Source organism: Danio rerio, chromosome 7 (genome assembly GCF_052040795.2).
Source record: "Danio rerio strain M-AB ecotype USA chromosome 7, GRCz13ab, whole genome shotgun sequence".
Classification (NCBI taxonomy): domain Eukaryota; kingdom Metazoa; phylum Chordata; class Actinopteri; order Cypriniformes; family Danionidae; genus Danio; species Danio rerio.
The window spans coordinates 15,600,560-15,620,259 of NC_141027.1; the positions used below are offsets into that span (position 1 = coordinate 15,600,560).

Consider the following 19,700-nt stretch of genomic DNA (forward strand, 5'->3'; position numbering starts at 1 on the left):
TCTGAAACCCCTTGAATTGTTCTTTTTTCAGTGTGTTGCCGCTCTCAGATTGGCAATCCAGTTATCCCTCAGTGCAGCCGTGTGGACTGAAGGTAATAATACACGAGGACTGGTCTTCAAAATGTTGTGTTTGGTGTTATTTCGCTCCTCGATGCCGCTGGAGAAAGCGTGTTTGGTTGCTCAGTGAACTGTCGAGATGTCTCACAGATTTGTGTGTTCTAAAAATGGGGTTGCAGGTCCAGAACGGGAGAGGAGAAAGGAGGTTTTGTGGTCCAAGTCTGTTCAAACCTGGCTGTTCTGATTAAAAAAGGCACTTATTAACTTTATCTGTGCTGTTTTCTTTCATGCATGTTCAAAGATGGAGGTGGATTAGTGTTTTGAGTAATTGTGCTTCAGAAAGTATAATGTGTGTGCGGCGTTGCCAACTATTTTCAATGGAAAGGCTGTAAACTCGAAAAAGCTTGAAAAGTCGCTGGATTACGGCAATTTGCTAATTACTGACGTCATCACGTCCAGCAGTTTCTACGCTTTACACAGGCATGTCTTCAATGTATAGTTGTTTGAATACAGGATATCAGTACAGATGGGTAGTGAGTTTGCAGTAATCTCTCAGACTATATAAACTAAACTAAAATATCTGTGATTGTCAACAAGAAAAGAATAAACAGTCAAATTACTTCTATTTAGTCATTTATATTTAAAACAAAGGAGAAGCAGATCGGTTTGACTGTACAAGGGAAATGCCTCACACTCGCGGTGCTAAATCATTTGTACACAGAGGGGTGATCTGCTCTCGGGCTGTAGGTGTGAGAGACGGCTGTGTGGTAATGAGTCGTCTGTGAGTGCTCTGATGCGGGGGAGGGGCCGACGGCATTACCCACAGTCGTTGAGGAGAGTACGAACGGTACAGTATGGACATATGAGAGTCGTAGATTTGTGGCTAGTCACTTTTTTGAAAATGTGTCGCTAAGGGGGTCTGAAAAGTTGCTAAATATAAGGATAAAGTCGCTAAGTTGGCAACACTGGGCCCTATCATACAACTGGCGCAAGATGTTCTTCTATGAAGTGATGCTATTTTCAGACCTTAATTTTCCCGTTTTCCACCACGTTGCTTAAATAGCAAATCCATTTGCACCGCTTTGTGGACTCATGGGTGTTTCGCTCAAGAAAAGTGGTGTGTTAAGGCGTATTGCTGTGCTATTTTGAGGAGCCAACATAGACTGTGCAAACTCCAGCGCAGATTGCTTTAGTTGTGCTCCTCGCTTACACATTGCTTAATACACACAGGATGTACAGCAATACGCAAATATCTTTACAAATGAAAAATGATTAAAGGGTTTGTATATTACAAAAATTATTTTCTTCTTTTTTTAGTTTATTCATGAATATTTGCTTTTTTGTAATGTTGTTATTATTATCATTATTGATTATATGCATATTCATATTTGTTTTATTAAAAACAAGCTTAGATTTGTCCACCTGCAGGTTTAAGACCCTCTGGGTCACAGCTCAAGAATAGGATGTGTGTTTGGATATAACTCAGTTTTTTGAACACACTTGGTTAATATTGTTCATTTATTTGTTTGCTGGAAATTACAACTGAATTTAGAAATAGTTTTAAAGCAAATCTTTGCGCTTAATAAACTAAATTAATTATGTAGGCTAATGAATGTCTGTGCAGTGCGTACAACACGTTTCCTTATCCACGAAAGACAGAAAGTGGAAGTAAAGAATGAGGAGGCTCATCTCTCATTGTCTCACTGTAGATGCTCTATTTAACTGTTTTCTCTCTAGTAAAGCGTTCAGTTTTTCCACTTACAAAGTCTGTCATGTAAATAGCAAATGCGCCATGACGCAACTGACTCGTAAAGGGGATGGGAGATGAGACTCTGATTGGTTTATTCTCAAAACACACCTTTAACTCATTAAGAGAATAAGCTCAACTCTGTTAGACCAGGGGTTTTCAAAGTGTGAGGCGCGCCTCCCCTGGGGGGCGCTAGAGGATGTCAGGGGAGGCGTGGGAAAAAAATTTATATAATAAAAATATAATTATTCAGTTTAATTATTATATGTATTTTTTATTATTTTTAAACGTTTTAATTAAACAAAGCTAAAAAAATAATACGTCAAAAATAAGAAAACCTTTTTTACCCAGAAGGCCATAGCTGTGAATTCGCTTCTGTTTGGCAAGCCCGCCAATACAGGTACAGGCCTGCTAATCATGCTGCTAATACAATGGATCGGTTTCTGAGACCCCCCGATTCAAAGCCTTCAAGTTCAAAAGACGACGATATGATGGTCAGTATTTGAGTTTAGGATTTACGTGGACAGGACCAGCTGATGAACCAGGACCTTTGTGTGTGGTTTGTCAAGATATTTTGGCTAATGACAGCATCAGACCCGCTAAACTTCGGCGACACCTTGAAACCAAGCATGATGAGGTAGCAGGAAAACCTCCAGAATTTTGTGTGTGTGTGTGTGTGTGTGTGTGTGTGTGCGCGTGTGTGTTTGGGAGGAGGGGGCGCCAATGGATAAGTTGTGTCAAAAGGGAGGCCCACTGTCTTTGAAAAACCCTGTGTTAGACCATGCGCCACAGCACAGAGCAAATTTTTCCGTCATAAAAATGGCAAAAGTTGATTCTTACACACTCTTGATGCTTTTGCACCCTGCACTTTGCGCTTAGATCGTTAAAATAGAGCCCTGTGTGTGTGTGTGTGTGTGTGTGTGTGTGTGTGTGTGTGTGTGTGTGTGTGTGTGTGTGTGTGTGTGTCACAGGGCAGTGGTTCCCAAACTGGGGTGCGCAGTCTGACCCCCAGGGGTGAGTGAGATTTGTAATGGTGGAAAATGTTATCTTTTGTTATCTTTTTATTTAACTGAAATTAATTTTAAAAAATGAATAATAGAGTTATGACACTAATGAGAGTGACTGATGTGAGTTTAATGAATGGAACCCTTCCCTTACAGAATGAATTTTGAACTTAATGAATTTTCATTGAAAAGGTGCTAAAATCTGCTCGAAAAGTCACTAAATGTCGCTGGATTACGTTTATCGTTTGTCGATATGCATATTACTGACGTCATCACGTCCAGCAGCTTCTTCGCTTTATCTATCTAATAAATAAATTGACTTTACCGATGAGATTAAGTTAATTGTTTAATGTGTGGTTAGGTTTAAAACAGCAAAAACAGTGTTATGTGTTCCATAAAGCCACTTTCGCTCATACAGAAAGGTCTGTATGTGTGAACAGGCCCTTTTTGAAAATACTAGTTAATTAGTTCTGGAAATTTTCCATAAAGAGAAGTTGTAACAGTACCGGTAATTTGCCAGAGGAAAATTTGCCAGAAAGATCACATTTACGATTAGAACGCGCTGACGTGAGACGTCTACTCCAGTCAAGGATTAGAAGGACAAACTGTTTTTTTTTTTTTCTTCTTGACATGCAAAGATGAATTGTTCATCACAAAACTAGCAATAGAGCTAACAAAATCATCTGGCTAGTTTTGATTTCTTGGGGACTTTAACATTAATTCGACGTCCCTCTGCATATCTGCCCAATGACACTTAAAAGCATTAAATGGGTTCAAAAACAATTAGGCATTTATCAATTGTGTACAATTAAACCGTACATCAAAATATTACTTTGATTAGCCCTATGTGGGTGTATACATTATCTAATATAATCAAAGTTTCGATTTTGTCTTTATTAAGTTTCATATAAAAACTTAAATAATAGGCTAAATAATAAATTTAATAAAGTAACACTAGTGTTACTTTATTAAATTGATTATTTATTATTTAAGTTTTTATATGAAACTTAATACCTTAGAGACAAAATCGAAACTTCGATTATATTAGATTCTATTTTGCAACGTTGAGGCGTTAATGTTTATTTTTTCAAATAGTTTTTTTTCAAAGGAATGTAAAGTTTGGCATGTGTAAAAATATACAAAATAAAAATACTCTCGCGCACTCTACTATGAAAATAAGGTGGTGTAAAGTGCGTTTCTAACATAGACTGTAAAAATACGGCTTTTCTAACGGCTTTGTCTATGGAAATACATTACCCATGATGCTTCATCCTGTCTCCATCCAGTGACGAGTTTGCTCGCAGACGGAAGAGCAGCGCGAGATATAAACAACTCGAGGCTTTAAACAAGGAATATTTGATAGACAACACGGATGTAATGTAAGTTAAATTGATTGAGAATAATCACTGTAGTATACAATGTCACATATGTTAATTTTTTGTGCACGCGGTCAAACACAACAACAGTTTAAGCCTGTTTCTGCAGAGACTTGCTTTAAAATGTCTTTAATATTTGACTCGTCATGTAAAATCAAACTTACAGTACAGCATCAGTAGCTCATATTTGTTTAGATATGGGTAAAGTTGGTTTTAAATTAGCACATTCTAGCTTTTCTTTTATAATATAAATTCATAAAAATATTGTTTCAAATTCTTAATATGGAAATCATATTAACAGTCAATGACTATCAAATTACAGCATTGTTTACAGTCATTTAAATAGTGCCAATGTTGTTTTGAAGTCATACATGCCAATTTAGACCGAATATTCAGAAATAGCGTGGTAAACAATAGAGAGAGCGTGTCACTTATCAAAAACGAACGACTATAAAACCAACTTTACCTTGTTAGCATACTGACTCTGTTATTTATTTGCATGAATTACAAGGCTTTCATACAGCTAACGTAGCTAGTAAATAAATAGCGTTAACCTTTACTGTTAAAGTTACTGTTTCTATTTATTTTTATTAATTTAGTTTACTGTTTAATTATGATTACTGTTGTTGTATTATCTCAAATTACACAAATACAAAGCAAATGTAACTTTACACAACATAATACAAGGGCAAATGTAAAACAAATAGAAAATATACACTATAAATGTAACATTATAAATGAAGGTGATACGGTTTATTGTTGTAAGGTGACTAGGGTAAAACATAAATGTAACAGCATACCTCTACAGTTGATTTTACTAGGAAAGTTTGTATTTGTATTAGACCTTTTGTATTAGAAGTTTTCTAAAATTCTGTTTAAAGATGCAAATAATGCGCTATTATTTGTGTCCATATTCACTGATTGAACGAATGAATTTATTTAACGGGGACAATGCACAAAAATTACATTAACCTCAAAGAGGAAAGATGCATTGTGCCAGGTTGTAGCAGGATTGCTATTTTCCACCTGCTCTCCCTGGTTGGACAGGTAAAAAGTGAAACAATAATATCCAATTAGTAAAAAAAAAAATCAGTTTAAAACATTCAGGCATAATCGCATATAAACTAAAACACTGACAACTCAAAAACATCTCACTCAGTGTGTACAAACTTGATTTGACAAAAAAACACCTCCTAGACAGGCGTGAAAACATCTTATAATTCGTACACGTGATTGTTTCTGTTGGGAGAAAATTCCATAGATTTGAGGCTTTATAAATCAAAGAGGATTGATTTACATACATATGTGTCTTACATATGTGTACATTGTATAGAGTAAAGTAAATATTCACACATTCAGACTTTCTCCTTAATAATATAATTCCTGAAAATGTTTCCTTGCAGACTCTAAATAGTGGAATCTTATTAGCAGCTACTGTCCTATCAAAGTACAACATTGTTTACAATCAAATAAATGGTGCTAATGTTGTTTTGAAGTCATACTTGCATGTGATTTTAGACCGAATATTTAAAGTACCATGGTAAACCATATTGGGAGCACGTCACAAGTTGTCACTGAATGAATGTGCGAATATAAAACCAACTTCACATCACAGTTGTATAAAGTCAGGTTCAAATCCCTTGTTTCATTCGTTGTACAACCAAATTGAGTTTAGCATGTTGTACTTCTTAACCTTATTACTATTTTAAAAGATCAGTGTTTAACATGTTTCAGAATGGGAAAGTAGCAGCTGAAGGAGGGAAAACTCCCTCGTCTGAAGACGGTTTGATCAGTCATGGCTTCTGAACTCCACGAAGCCATTTTTATGGCCAAACAAGAGAGACACAAGAATCTTTTCCTGAACTACAGAAACCTCAATAATTTCCCTGTGGAACTGCTGAAAGATGAAGGCATGCAGTTCCTTGAGCGTCTCTTTATGAAGAGAAATTCCCTCACCACACTGGTAAGATCCATCTGCATTTATAATTTGGCCCTTTTTTAAAGTAAAGTATATATTTGTCATACTAATACTGCTTTCTTATCATCAGCCAGAGAATCTGGCTCAGAAAATTCCCAACCTCATTGAACTGTAAGTATTTATCAGAATTATTTTTGTTTGTTTAAAGTCTTATAATGTTATGTGTCGAATTCTGTTTCAGCTCAGTTTTGCATTCCCACTACACTAACTGCATAGATATATACACTAGATATCGCATACGGACCCTGAGCATGCGTCAATAGTGCCGCCACATTTGTACAGTGCTCCCAGTACAAATGTCATTCCACCGCGCTAGTCAAGACTTAAAGGGCCATGAAACCCCCTTGTTTCAGCAGGGTGTTTTCACACCTCTACTTTGGAAAAAGTCAGAAAAGTGGGCGTGTCCAGCTTTGTTTAGGGGGGATATTTGATTCGAGTAACTGCTCTAAGCGTGTATTTTTCATGCAATGTTGATACCGCACGGCGAATGAGAGAAAAAAAAAAACTCCGCATTTCCTGGAAACTTTGATGCACACAGCAGGTAGCGTCAGAAAGCCGCGTGTGTTATTCCGGTCACTAAATGCAGTGAAAACCCTACACGAGGTTAAAGTTTGGTTGTAGTGCTAACATTTTTACACTCGGTGCAATAGTTAACTTAGTTCGATACGAACAAACTGAATAAACAAAGAGCACTGGTTGCTCACTTACCAAATCTGTAGAGACAGGACAATCCCCAGTAACTAGAGCCGCGTCTTTATTAGGAGGAGACTACAAGCGAATCCGGATCTCAGCGCTTGCAGATGAGAACAGCTCTCAGGTAAACAATGTTCCTCCTTAGACACGCAAGTTGTTGTTGTCGAGCGTCGCGTACACTGTTAATCCACACGTGACTCCAGCTGAGCTCTCACAGAGAGAAAATGAAAACAAAACTTAACTGCAGCAAACTATAAAAGCAACACTTCACGCTTGTTTTGCCAATACAACGTGATGTGAGTGTCGTCTAAACACTACGACAGTAATGAATATTAATGAAGTTGCACAATAGAGCGCGCTGATTGGTTTGAACCAAGCTTTACTCATGCATTTATGCATCACACTGTAAGACGTAATAAGACTCACTCTGGCACAGACGCCCAGTCTGCACGCTGGAATACAGGCTATTATGTCATGACCGTGACGCAGCTTCAAAAATTAGTTTCAAACCGGAAGTACGAATTTGCTTGAAATAACGCAAAAACAACCAATTTACACTTTTTAGTGAAATATAGGTGTCCTAATAGTGTTTTTAGCAGTGTGGGACACATATACGACTGTCAACAGCTCAAAAAATGTGTTTTGGTGTTTCGTGACCCTTTAATGACGATGTGAAGATTCTGGACTTTAGCACTGTGTACGGTTGTAGAAACAAGCAAACAAAGAAAACAAAGCACAGAGACATAACATTTCATAGGTAAGATTTGGTTTCTTGTGATTTTGTATACTACAAACTTTTGTGCTCAACAAGTTTTGTTATTGATGATAATACAGACTTACTGCATTGACCATAAGGCAAATCAGCACAAACTCGCACTAAACACTCGGCTTATGCTAGTTTTGTTGAATAAAATAAGCAAACAATGTAAGTGAACGAGTCATTCATAATGAAGATTCATTCACAAAGGAATCACTCCCTCCGTTAGAATGAGAAGGGAAAGCGGGTGAGGGGGTTTGTTTCAGGACATGGATTAGATCAAATTTAACAGGGAGGGACGATAATACATTTCCATGCACATGTAACCCTGGCGGTTCTACACCACCCAACCCACTCCAAGCTGGGATCAAACCGGCGACGTCCCGCATGGAAGTCGGTTGCTCTACCAAGGAGGCTAAAGACCATGGCCTCTAGTGTCCATCGCTAGAGCACCTTTAGGGGTCAGAGGAGTGAGGTTTACCTGCACAGCACACAAACACACACTCTTTGTCAGGAATGCCCATGTGGTCACTTATCCATTGATGTGGAAAAGTAATGTAAAATTATAACTTTTGTCATTTATTAAAAGTATTTGCATACTGAACAGTGGGGAAACTCACGATCATCGATATATGTATATATTTATGGCTCCGGATGGCCAGTCCTCCACTGCACCTTGGTCCCACATTTATTTGAAAGGAGCGCTACTCTGTACTAAAATGGCGGCGCCATTGACACATTCCTTCTAATAGACAACAATAGTGTAGGCAACATCTAATGTAAATATCTATGCGCAAACTGCATATCCCCCTACAGAGCGCAGGTGCTTGTTTTATGAACAGTTGTTGCTAGAAGGGATACAGCTGCGGCCAGAAGTTAACAAAAGTTATTTATAATAGTTATCGAATTACCCATTAATTGTATTTTATTAAAGTCTAAACCCAACCATAACAATAATGTAAAACAGTAGTTATACCAACTATTATTCGTTTTAATTATTAAATTAGCCATTAAATTGTATTTTATTAAAGTCTAAACCCATCCATAACTGTATTGTAAAACAGTAATTATACCAAGAATTAGTCCTATTATCTATTAAATTACCAATTAAATTGTATTTTATTAACGTCTACCACTACTCCAACTCTAAACCCAACCCTCACAGTAATGTAAAAATATTAAATATTCTTGTAGAGTGTTGCAAAAATGATGCTATATTGATGTAATCAGCTGCAGCTGTGTCATATCTAGACTTTACCACAGTGGAATGAGCTCATGACGACACTCTGTTCGTGGGATATGCTGTTTGCCTTGCGGGAACATTAAGAAAGGCAACACAGGATTTGACACAACGGTATTCAGTAATACAAATATAACATTTAAAAAAATTGCTTTAGAGCACACTTTAACTTATTTTTTCATAATTTTCTATACAAGAATAACATGTTTTACTGGCAACAAAACAATCTGGGTAATTTTATTTAATCAATGTAAGTTAGGACTGATTTTTATTATTATTTATTTATATGCAAGAATGTTTTTGTCATGTGAAACATTGAACACTGCAACACTGTCAATCTTTGCAAATTTATAATTTGTGAAAATACCACAATAATACCATATACCATGATAAAAGAGTCAGCAATTGTCTTATACAAATGTGCTGCAGTCAGTGGTGTTCAACTGTAATATTTCTGTTTTCCAGTAGAGGTCACTCCATCACTGCGATGCTTTTCTTTCTACCCAGTTAGAATCAGCTGTATGCGCAAAGTTTGAGTTTTGTCAAATCTGATGATGAGTATGAGATTATGAAAATTAAACTCACAAACTCTTGTTTGTTTTCTTAGCTACCTGCACTCAAACAACATTGCAATAATTCCTCAAGGTAATGGTGTTGTTTTACTAAATAAAGCAGTCTTCCGGTGTCAGATGCATTATTCATTGCATGTAACATGTTGTTGTTGTTGTTGTTATTGCAGCAATCGGTGAGCTGGTGAAGCTGCAGTCATTGGACCTGAGTGACAACGCTCTGCAAATCATCTGCCCAGAGATTGGTCAGCTGCGCTCATTACGACACCTACGATTGGCCAACAATCAACTCAAATTCCTCCCGCAAGGTGAGTCATTTAGCACACATTTATTGACTTCAAATGTGAATGAGTGAGGTGCTGCTACAGTATTTGATGCTACTACATATAAGTGTGTGTATATATTATAGATGGGCATAGATTTATGTGTTTAATCTAGATTAATCTAGGAATTAATCTAGATTTTTCTAGATTAAAATGGCTCATTTGAATTCTGCCGAAGGCATTTAAAATATGTGTGTTACCCAAATAATAAGTCTTTGAGAACGGGTTTCTCAAGCCAGGTGGCACATTAGACCAGAGGCTCATCTCCTGTTTCCAAAATGCATCACAAACTGCTTGAGAAACTGTTCTACTATGATAATTGGTGATGAAAATAAAGGATGTTCAATAAGATGTACTTGTGTTTACTAACTGTTTATTTAGTTAAACATGAATTTTGAACTGTAGGCCTACATAAACTCCAAACAGCGATTTTTTTTTTTTTTTTTTTTTTTTTTTTTTTTTTTTGTAATCTTATGTTGTGATACTGACCTTTACCAGTTAAATATTTATATTAAATTTTATTAGTTTTTATGTCATATTGAAATATGACTAAGAGAGACGTATTATGAAATAATAAATCATTTTCATGTATACACACAGCAATAAAAATATTATATAATATGAAAAAAATGAAGAGATCATGTGAAAAACTTTTCAGATTTTTTTGTAGTTTTTATTGGTCAGATCACCAAATGTTTTTATTTTCATTTTTGTGACTGAAAATCAGGGTTTTATGTTTGGAAACCTGCCTAATGAGTTACTCTCAAACTATCTTAGCTTTTCCCCACATTTTAGCCATGTAGTTAAAAATTTGGGAATGAATTTGGACAGTAGTTTAATATTTGATAAACAGGTTAAATTAAGTGATCAAGCTTTTTCCAGCTTCGCCTTCTTGTCAGAGTCAAGCCATTCCTGAGCCAGCGTGATCTAGAGAAAGCCATTCATGCTTTTATCAGCTCTTGTCTCAACGATTGCAATGCACTTTATGTTGGAATTAACCCAACTTTATCGGTTACAACTGCTGCAAAATGCTGCTGCTTGTGTGCTGACAAAAAGTCGGAAACTTGAGCACGTCACATCTGACTTTTACTCTCTTTACTGGCTCCCATGTAAAGTCAGAATTGATTTTAAACTACTGTTGTTTGTTTTTAATGCAGTAAATGGTCTTGAACCTTCATATTTATGTGAGATTTTAAAGGATTATAAACTGAACAGGGTCCTACGATCAGCAGATCAGTTGTTGCTGGAGGTCCCCAGGTATAAACAATGCGGTGATCGTTCGTTTTCAGTGGCAGGTCCAAAACTGTGGAACACCCTATCTTTAGAACTTTGCATCATCACAGATTTAAAGCTAAAGCTAAACTTAAAAACTATTTGTTTAGACTTGCTTTTGATATTCTGGCAAACAAAATGCTGTTTTATTGGCACTCGAGTTCTTACCATCTTATGTGTTTACATTTTCAGACTCAACTTTATTATCCCGCTTAGGGAAACTAAAATGGCAGCAAGGTGCCGTAACACAGGCGAAGTTCCATGTACACATTAATAAAATACTACCCCACAACATACAATACATCACATTGTAGGTGCATCTCCTTCCCCCCTAAACTCATTTAATGACCTAATGGCCACCATTATAAAAATATATCTAACTCTATTTGTCTTGCTAATAGGAACTCTAAAATGACGTCCTGATGGCAACATCTTAAACACAGAGTACAACAGGTGATCCAGGGTGCATAGGATACCCTGAGCTCTCTTTAAAACACCAGTATGGTAAATTACCGTTGGACCAGTTTGGGTAAAACCAATGATCTTGCCTGCCACCTTCACTAGGCTACTCAACCTGTTCTTGTTTAACACACTCAGATTACCGTACCAAGCTACAATGCAGAACGATAAAACAGATTCAATAAATAGTTTAAAAAACAGTGTCATCATAGAGGTACAAACCTGAAACCATCTAAGTTTCCTCTGAAGAAACGGTCTTTGTTGGACTTTTTTATTCACCTTATTCTTTGCGTATGAGCGGGCGCAGCCATTTGAATCTTTTTTGGCTCGAGACTTCCGGTCTCATTCACTTCCATTCATTTTTAGACGTTAAAAACTGCTTGTTTCGCTGTTTGATGTTGCAAACTTATATTTCCTGATTATATTATTCTACTTGGTCTGTATAGTCATGCAAACACTTGTTTGTAGAGCAAGTAGTTTGACCGTTTTCTGCTGTTTATTATTCCTAGTCATTTCTCCCATAGGCCACTGAATCGAAAGTTCTAAAACAATCGCCAAAACAGGCGCACTTCCGCATTTTAGAATAAGGTCAATAGACAGCCTGAGTGTTCGGTTGAAATGTCAACATATTATCAATAACCACCCTTAGATATTTATATGTGTCCACAATTTCAATGTACAAACCTTTAGAGTATTAAAAACAAAGTTACAAATTCCTGTTGTGGAAGAATTTACCTGCTGGTGTAATAGATTTTCTCTCCAGTTAAATGTAAATAAAACAAAAGACATGGTGATAGATTACAGGAAGGCTTCTCGTACCCACAGCATAACAAATATTAAAGCTCTTCGGGCAGCCTGCTGGTTGTAATAAGGTGCTATATAAGTAAAGTTTGATTGATTGATTATTCCACCATTTATTCATTTCTAAACTCTTCTGAAGTTAAAACATAAATATAAACATAAAACATGTTTTTTATGCAGAAAATTATAATAACTGATGAAAAGAAATGTCAATACAGTGATGCAACATTGTGATCGACTGCTTTTTAAAATTAACTAGAACACAAAACACTTTTTCCTTGTGTAATTGAGCAGCTTTAACAGCGTTCAGTAATTTCTACGCTCACTCACCAGCCGAGTATTTAGACTTCAGCACACACTGCAGCTATTAAACTTCATTTAATGAAGAGACTTTGATTTTTGTGCTCTACGTGACACTTAAATAGTTCTGAGGTGCTAAAACGTCATAAAGAGTCTGTGGGAAAGTGACTAAACTCTTTGACACTCTCTGTAAAACACTGTGTCTCAAAAAACAAAACGTGTTGCTCTTTTTATTGCTCTCTTACATTGCAGATGGGTAATGTTTCATCTGATGCCGAGACTGTTCATGGCTTTAATTGATCATATATGTATTGTTCCAAATTAAGTGTTTTACAATGAATTGTTTTGGCAATTTCAAGCATACTTCAGTAAGGGGCAGACATTGCACAAATCTGGGAAAACTGTCCCAGGATGCCCCGTATATTATGTCATGTAGTATTGAATGTTTTTTTGTCTCTCACATGAAAGCAGTGATGAAGTTGAGCTGCCGTAATTCCAGCTTTATTTCATATGTTAGAAATGTATATTTAAAAAAAAACTATGATAGTTAGCATAAAAATAGCATAATCCCACATTATAAAAACAATAGTTCCTTAAATGAGAGAGTAAACCTGTTGAAACTTATAACTCTTAAGTTGACTTAACTTATTTTTTTATAATTCTGCACATAATTTATTCATTCATTTATGCTCTAATTCATTTTCTTTCGTCTTTTCCCTTATTTATCAGCAGAATGAACCGCCAATTATTCCAGCATATGTTTTATGCAGCGGATGCCCTTCTAGCCGCAACCCAGTATTGGGAAACACCCATAAACACTCATTCACACACACATACACACTCATTTACACTCATACACTACGGCAAATTTTGTTTAACCAATTCACCCATAGCGCATATCTTTGGACTGTGGGGGAAACCGAAGCACCCGGAGGAAACCCACGTGAACACTGGAAGAACATGCAAACTCCACACAGAAATGTGAGGCGTCAGTGCTAACCAATGAGCTGCAGTACCGACATGCACATAGTTCATTTACTTTATTTTCAGGTGACATATTTACTTCTTCAATTAATCACTTTAAAAGCAATGGGAGGGAAAAACTAGATGATTTATGGTTTCTTTAAATATTTCTCAGTTATTAGCTCCTGTTTTTTTCAGCAGAGGGCGTAACACATAGACTCCAAAATTTGAGCTGCTAAAAATATCTGCAGTAGTTAACAGTAGTCAAATTACAGCGTGTAACATGTTGAGTCAGGATTATAATTCACCAATATCGCAGGTCAAATTTATAGCATTTGCGAAAAAGACGGATTTTATTTTATTACGCTTTTAATGAAGACTATACAGTGTCATTTTACATTGAATTTACTTGTAATACTGTTAGACTCCACAGAAAACCAAATATTTTCATTTGCATATTTTCTCTGTTGTATTTATTTATGCTTGTAATTATTATAATTTTTTTTTTACTTATAAATATTTTATGCAGATGCACTCTCATCCCAATCAAAAATCATCCCAATTATTAGAAAATAAAAATAAACAGAGGGGGCTAATAATTCAGGGAGGCTATGTATGTAGTCAAAATTAGTAGCCCTCCTATGAAAATTTTATTCTGTTACATATATTTTTAAAGTAGTTTTTACATAGAGAAGTTTTTTTTCCAAAACATTTCTAAGCATAATAGTTTTAATAATTCATTTCTAATAAATGCTCTTTGCCATGATAACAAAACAATATTTTACTGGTTATTTTGCAAGGTACTATACTAATATGCAGCTTAAAGTCACATTTAAAGGGTTAACTTGGTTAATTAGGTTATTATTGACTTTAGAGGCTCCATAAACTGGAAGCTTTTAATCACTATTTGTTTTCGTATTGTGATGCAGAATTTTAAATGAGCAAACTAGGCATGGCTTGTTTTTCTTCCACGAGCTGATTGGATGTAGTAAAATAGTAGAAGAGTTATTACAGCCTAACAGACACCTCCTCCTCCCCATTTCTGTTTGTTTTCAAAACTGACTAGTTTTGATTTCATGGGGACTTTAAAGTTGTTTTAAAAGATTTTCAAAACTGCTTTTATTCCAACCAAACTAAAAATAAGACTTTCTCTAGAAGAAAAAAATTATAGGAAATACTAAAAAAATGTCCTTGATCCACGAAACAGCATCACTTATGACTATATATATATAAATATGTATAAGAATACATATTTCACATACAGTTGAAGTCAAAATTATTAGCCCTCCTGTGAGTTTTTTTTTCCTTTTCTTTTTAAAATATTACCCAAATGATGTTTAACAGGGCAAGGAAATTTTCACAGTATGTCTGATAATATTTTTTCCCCTGGAGAAACTCTTATTAGTTTTATTTCGGCTAGAATAAATATATATTTTTTAATTTTAAGTGATTATTATTAGCCCTATCTAGTAAAAATATTCTGTACCGTCATCCTGGCAAAGATAAAATAAATCGGTTATTAGAAATGAGTTATTAAAACTATTATGTTTAGAAATGTATTGAAACAATCTTCTTTTTGTTAAACAGAAATTGGGGGAAAATATACAGGAAGGCTAATAATTCAGGAGAGCTAGTAATTCTGGCTTCAACTGTAAATCTCAGAAAATCAAAATGTAGTAATGTCAGCTTTATTTTCCAATATTGTGCAGTCCTACTCCATATGGTCATTGTAATATGCTTTTACTACTTGCGAGTGTACCAGAGTTGTGCTCTTGTATTTGTAGAGCTGGGAGATCTGCGAGAGCTGGAGACTTTGGATGTGTCGATGAATCTCCTAAGGACTCTTCCTGAGCGTCTCCATCAGTGTGTGTCTCTGCAGTGTCTGACGGCGGACCGAAACCTGTTGCACTGCCTCCCTCGCCAGCTCTGCCTGCTGCCTGACCTCAACGAGCTCTCCATGGCCGCCAACTGCCTGACATCACTTCCTCTCGGTGAGCACATAACATACACTGCCTCTGAAATCGCATGCTCCTCAAACAGGTGCGACATTTAAATTTAAATTGTTATTAGCCCTCCTGAGTTATTTCCCCCTATATATTTGAACACATTTCTAAACACAACAGTTTTAATAAGTAATTTCTAATAACTGATTTATTTTAGCTTTGTCATGATGACAGTACTTTCCCAGTGATGGGTTGCGGCTGGAAGGGCATCCGCTGCGTAAAAGCTACGCTTGATATGTTGACGGTTCATTCTGCTGTGGCGACCCCTGATTAATAAAGGGACTAAGCCAAAAAGTAAATGAATGAATGAATGATGATAGTACATGTACACTTACCGGCCACTTTATCAGGCACACCTCTGAGTTGGACCCACTTTTGCCTTCAGAACTGTCTTAATCATTCATGACATAGATTCAACAAGGTACTGGAAATATTCCTTAAAGATTTGGTCTGTATTGATATAATAGCATCAAGCAGTTGCTGCAGATTTGTTGGCTGCACATCCATGATGCGAATCTCCCGTTCCACCACATTCCAAAGGTGCTCTGTTGGGTGACTATGGTGGCCATTTGAGTACAGTGAACTCATAGTCATGCTCAAATAACCAGTATGAGATGATTCGCGCTTTAAGACATCATAGTGAGTGATTATTTGAGTTACTGTTGCCTTTTTATCAGCTCAAACCAGTCTGGTCATTCCTCTCTGGCATAAACATTGCATTTGCGCACACAGAACTGGATATTTTTTTCTTTTTCTCTCTAAACTCTAGAGATGGTTTTGCGTGAAAATCCCAGTAGATCAGCAGTTTCTGAAATACTTAGACCAGCCCGTCTTGCAGAAATAACCATGCCACGTTCGAAGTCACCTAAATCACCTTTCTTCCCCATTCTGATGCTCTGTTTAAACTGCAGCAGATCATCTTGACCATGTCTACATGCCTAAATGCATTGAGTTGCTGCCATGTGATTGGCTGATTAGAAATTTGCATTAAAGAGCAGTTGGACAGGTGTACCTTATAAAGTGGCGGTGAGTCTATTTTACTAGCTAATTTTCAAGATATTAGTATTAAGCTGAAAGTGATATTAAAAAGCGTAACTTGGTTAATTAGGGTAATTAGGCAAGCCATTGTATAATGATGGTTTGTTCTGTAGACAATCTAAATAAATATTGCTTAAGGGGGGTAATAATATAATCCTATTATACATTAAAAATAATTATGTTTTTGGTTTTAAGGGTCTCCAATAACAGTCTGATATGCATGCAAGGTCAAAAAACACTTTCATGGTCTTATAATATGCATTTATTTGTACCTAATTATCCCAGAGCCTCCCATATGAATCGTTCAGCGATTCATTTGTTCCCAAACCCCTCCTTAGCGCGAAGCTAATCTGTGCTGGTTGGACTGATGACAGTCTGTTGCGATTGGTCGACAGTGTTCAGCGTGAGACAGTGAAATCCCCACCATTTATTTTGTTACTAACAACACAGTACCTGGTCCTCAACAGTGATATTTAGAAACCTCAACCCCGAACAGGTAGTGCTGTCGCCTCACAGCAAGAAGGTCGCTGGGTCGCTGGTTCGATCCTCGGCTCAGTTGGCGTTTCTGTGTGGAGTTTGCATGTTCTCCCTGCGTTTGCGTGGATTTCCTCCGGGTGCTCCGGTTTCCCCCACAGTCCAAAGACATGCGGTACAGGTGAATTGGGTAGGCTAAATTGTCCGTGGTGTATGAGAGTGTGTGTGGATGTTTCCCAGAGATGGGTTGTGGCTGGAAGGGCATCCGCTGTGTAAAAAATGTGCTGGATAAGTTGGCGGTTCATTCCACTGTGGCGACCGCGGATTAATAAAGGGACTAAGCCGGAAAAAAAATCAATGAATGAATAAATGAATGAATGAATGCACGCACAACAATTGATCGGGGCTTAAGTTTTGTATTGACATCACGCCGAAATGGCTAAAGACTCATCGTCAAGATGATTCATTTGAAGTACTTTGAGTCGACTCATTTATAGATGAATCAATAGTTTTAAACACTGTGCACTTTTAGATTTTAGCCTTAGCTGGATATTTCACTTCACTTAGAGCTGTGTTACACACTACATGGAAGGTCATTTTCAAAAAGTCATAACTGGTTTTAAAAAATGTAAAACTGCTTTCATTCTAGCCTGACATCACTTTCCCTCGGTGAGCACATAACATAACAATGCATTTACCATTAAACGTTTTGAAGTCAGTAGACGTTTTTTTTTTTTTTTAATGAATTAAATGTTTTAAAGCAGTGGTCACCAAACTTGTTCCTGGAGGGCCGGTGTCCAGCAGATTTTAGCTCCAGCCCTAATCAAACACACCTGAACAAACTAATCAAGCTCTTACTTGGTATACATGAATCACCCAGGCAGGTGTGTTGAAGCAAGTTGGAGCTAAACCCTGCAGGGACGCCGGCCCTCCAGGACTGAGATTGGTGACCCCTGTTTTAAAGGATGTAATACATAGAAAGTCATTTATATTGTTACAAAAGATTTATCTTTAAAATAAGTATTGTGCATATGTAATAATATTCATAAAAATATCTAAATAAAACATGTCAAGCTTTCAGCAAAAATAGTAAGCAGGACATCTGTTTTTCTATTGTTGATAATAATAAAAAGAAATGAAAAATCTGCATTTTGTAATGATCTCTGATGACTCGCTGGACACTGAAAATTGAAATAAGGATGCTGAAATTCAGATTTGCAGCACATGCATCATGCAGTGCCTGCAGTTAAACTCACAGCGGTTTATCATGACACTTCATCGCCTTAAAATGATAAGGTTCTATCTGACATTTTTGTCAAAATTAAGTTATTGCCATATTCTTATATTAAATGACTTCTTATTTACATTATGGGATGTTTTTTTTTAAGTTGTTTAACTTTTTAAAGTTGTTTACATTGTTTAAGGCTTTTTATTTAAACAACAACTGTTGCTATAAAATGCAAAAACTTTAAAGCTCAATATCTCAAAATCATTCAGAACGCAGATAGAACCTTATAATTCCAATGTGACGACCTTTATCAATCATTTTTTTCCACAATTGACAGCAAGAACAAACAAACATACAAGCATTGTCTGATTAACAAGCAGCACCTAAGTATGTTTAAAAGAATTTAAAACGCCAAATAGGATGAATTCATACCCTATTTCAAAAGTAAAACATACTCTAACATTAAGTGCAGTGTGTGGGTGAGAGGGGGAGCAGTGTTTCGATGAGACCTGGTTATGTTTTGGTTCTTTAACTGCTGGTGTTGGTTGCTGTATGGTTAAAAATTATGACAGTTGAAGTAAGTAGGTTAATTTTGATTTAAATAAATTTTAATTAAATTAAATATTGATCTAATATTTTGGGTGTTTTTTTGTGTGTTTTGGACAGCTTTTGGGGTTGAAAAATTCTGCTATATCTGGCAACGCGGCTTCAGTCCCTAAATATTACTTAAGTGCTGTGAAAAGGAATGGGAACATTATAAAGCGGTAAATGCTTTACTGTTCCAACTTTTTTTGTGTGTGTGTGTTGCAAGAACCGAAAATTTATTTAAAAAACAAAACAAAACAAACAATAAAAATCATGAGGAACACAATAAAAAATGCTTGTTGTATTGTCTGCAATAAAATACGTCAATAAAAAGTCAAAGTTAATTAAGAAATCGCTACATTTTTATTTGCGTTTTCCAAACAGTTCAAAAAGGTCATGATTCACACTCATCAAACAATTGCTTCGTATTATTTTTATTTTTACATTCTCAGGTGATACAAAAACAGAAACGTTTCGGCACAGTGCCACACACTGAGGAAGGCATTGTGCCGAAACGTTTATATTTTTATCACCCGAAGAATGTAAAAATAAAAACAGTGCGAAGCAATTATTTGATGAGTGCGAATCATGACCTTTTTGAACAGTGGTTTTGACAAGATTAACGCACCAAAGAAGTTTCTTTAACAACCGCGAGCGCGAAGGGCAAACATAATTACGCACGTTTTCCATACTGTCCCAATTTTTCACATCACTACCACATGCACTGTATAAATCATTCCATACATGCGTACATATATACATACACATATAGATTAAAATGTTTCCTTGACCACAACCAAAAAACAACACAAATAAAAGGTTGCCAAGTTATG

At 36.2% G+C, this 19,700-nt stretch overlaps 1 protein-coding gene and 1 long non-coding RNA gene across 13 annotated transcripts in view; both read left to right on the plus strand.

Moving 5' to 3' along the window:
* Positions 1 to 4,108: 4,108 nt before the first annotated feature.
* The window catches only part of lrrc28 (leucine rich repeat containing 28), a 34,411-nt gene continuing 18,819 nt past the window's right edge, over positions 4,109 to 19,700 (plus strand). For 9 of the 12 annotated variants that reach the window (XR_015495439.1, XR_015495441.1, XR_015495440.1 and 6 more), the window contains exons 1-6: positions 4,109 to 4,187; positions 5,919 to 6,147; positions 6,233 to 6,273; positions 9,460 to 9,497; positions 9,592 to 9,729; positions 15,324 to 15,530. Coding sequence is in view for 6 of the 12 variants with exons in the window: in XM_087260753.1 (XP_087116879.1) it covers positions 5,980 to 6,147; positions 6,233 to 6,273; positions 9,460 to 9,497; positions 9,592 to 9,729; positions 15,324 to 15,530 (592 nt within the window). In the remaining 6 variants the exon portion in view is untranslated. Of the gene's footprint in view, positions 4,188 to 5,918; positions 6,148 to 6,232; positions 6,274 to 9,459; positions 9,498 to 9,591; positions 9,730 to 15,323; positions 19,139 to 19,700 lie in introns of those variants that run through there. The other 3 variants (XR_015495443.1, XR_015495442.1, XM_087260754.1) reach the window with 3 other exon arrangements.
* Positions 10,292 to 14,694, plus strand: LOC141375322 (uncharacterized). Its single transcript, XR_015495499.1, has 3 exons — positions 10,292 to 11,404; positions 11,462 to 12,166; positions 12,239 to 14,694. It is a non-coding gene; the product is annotated as an uncharacterized LOC141375322 (long non-coding RNA).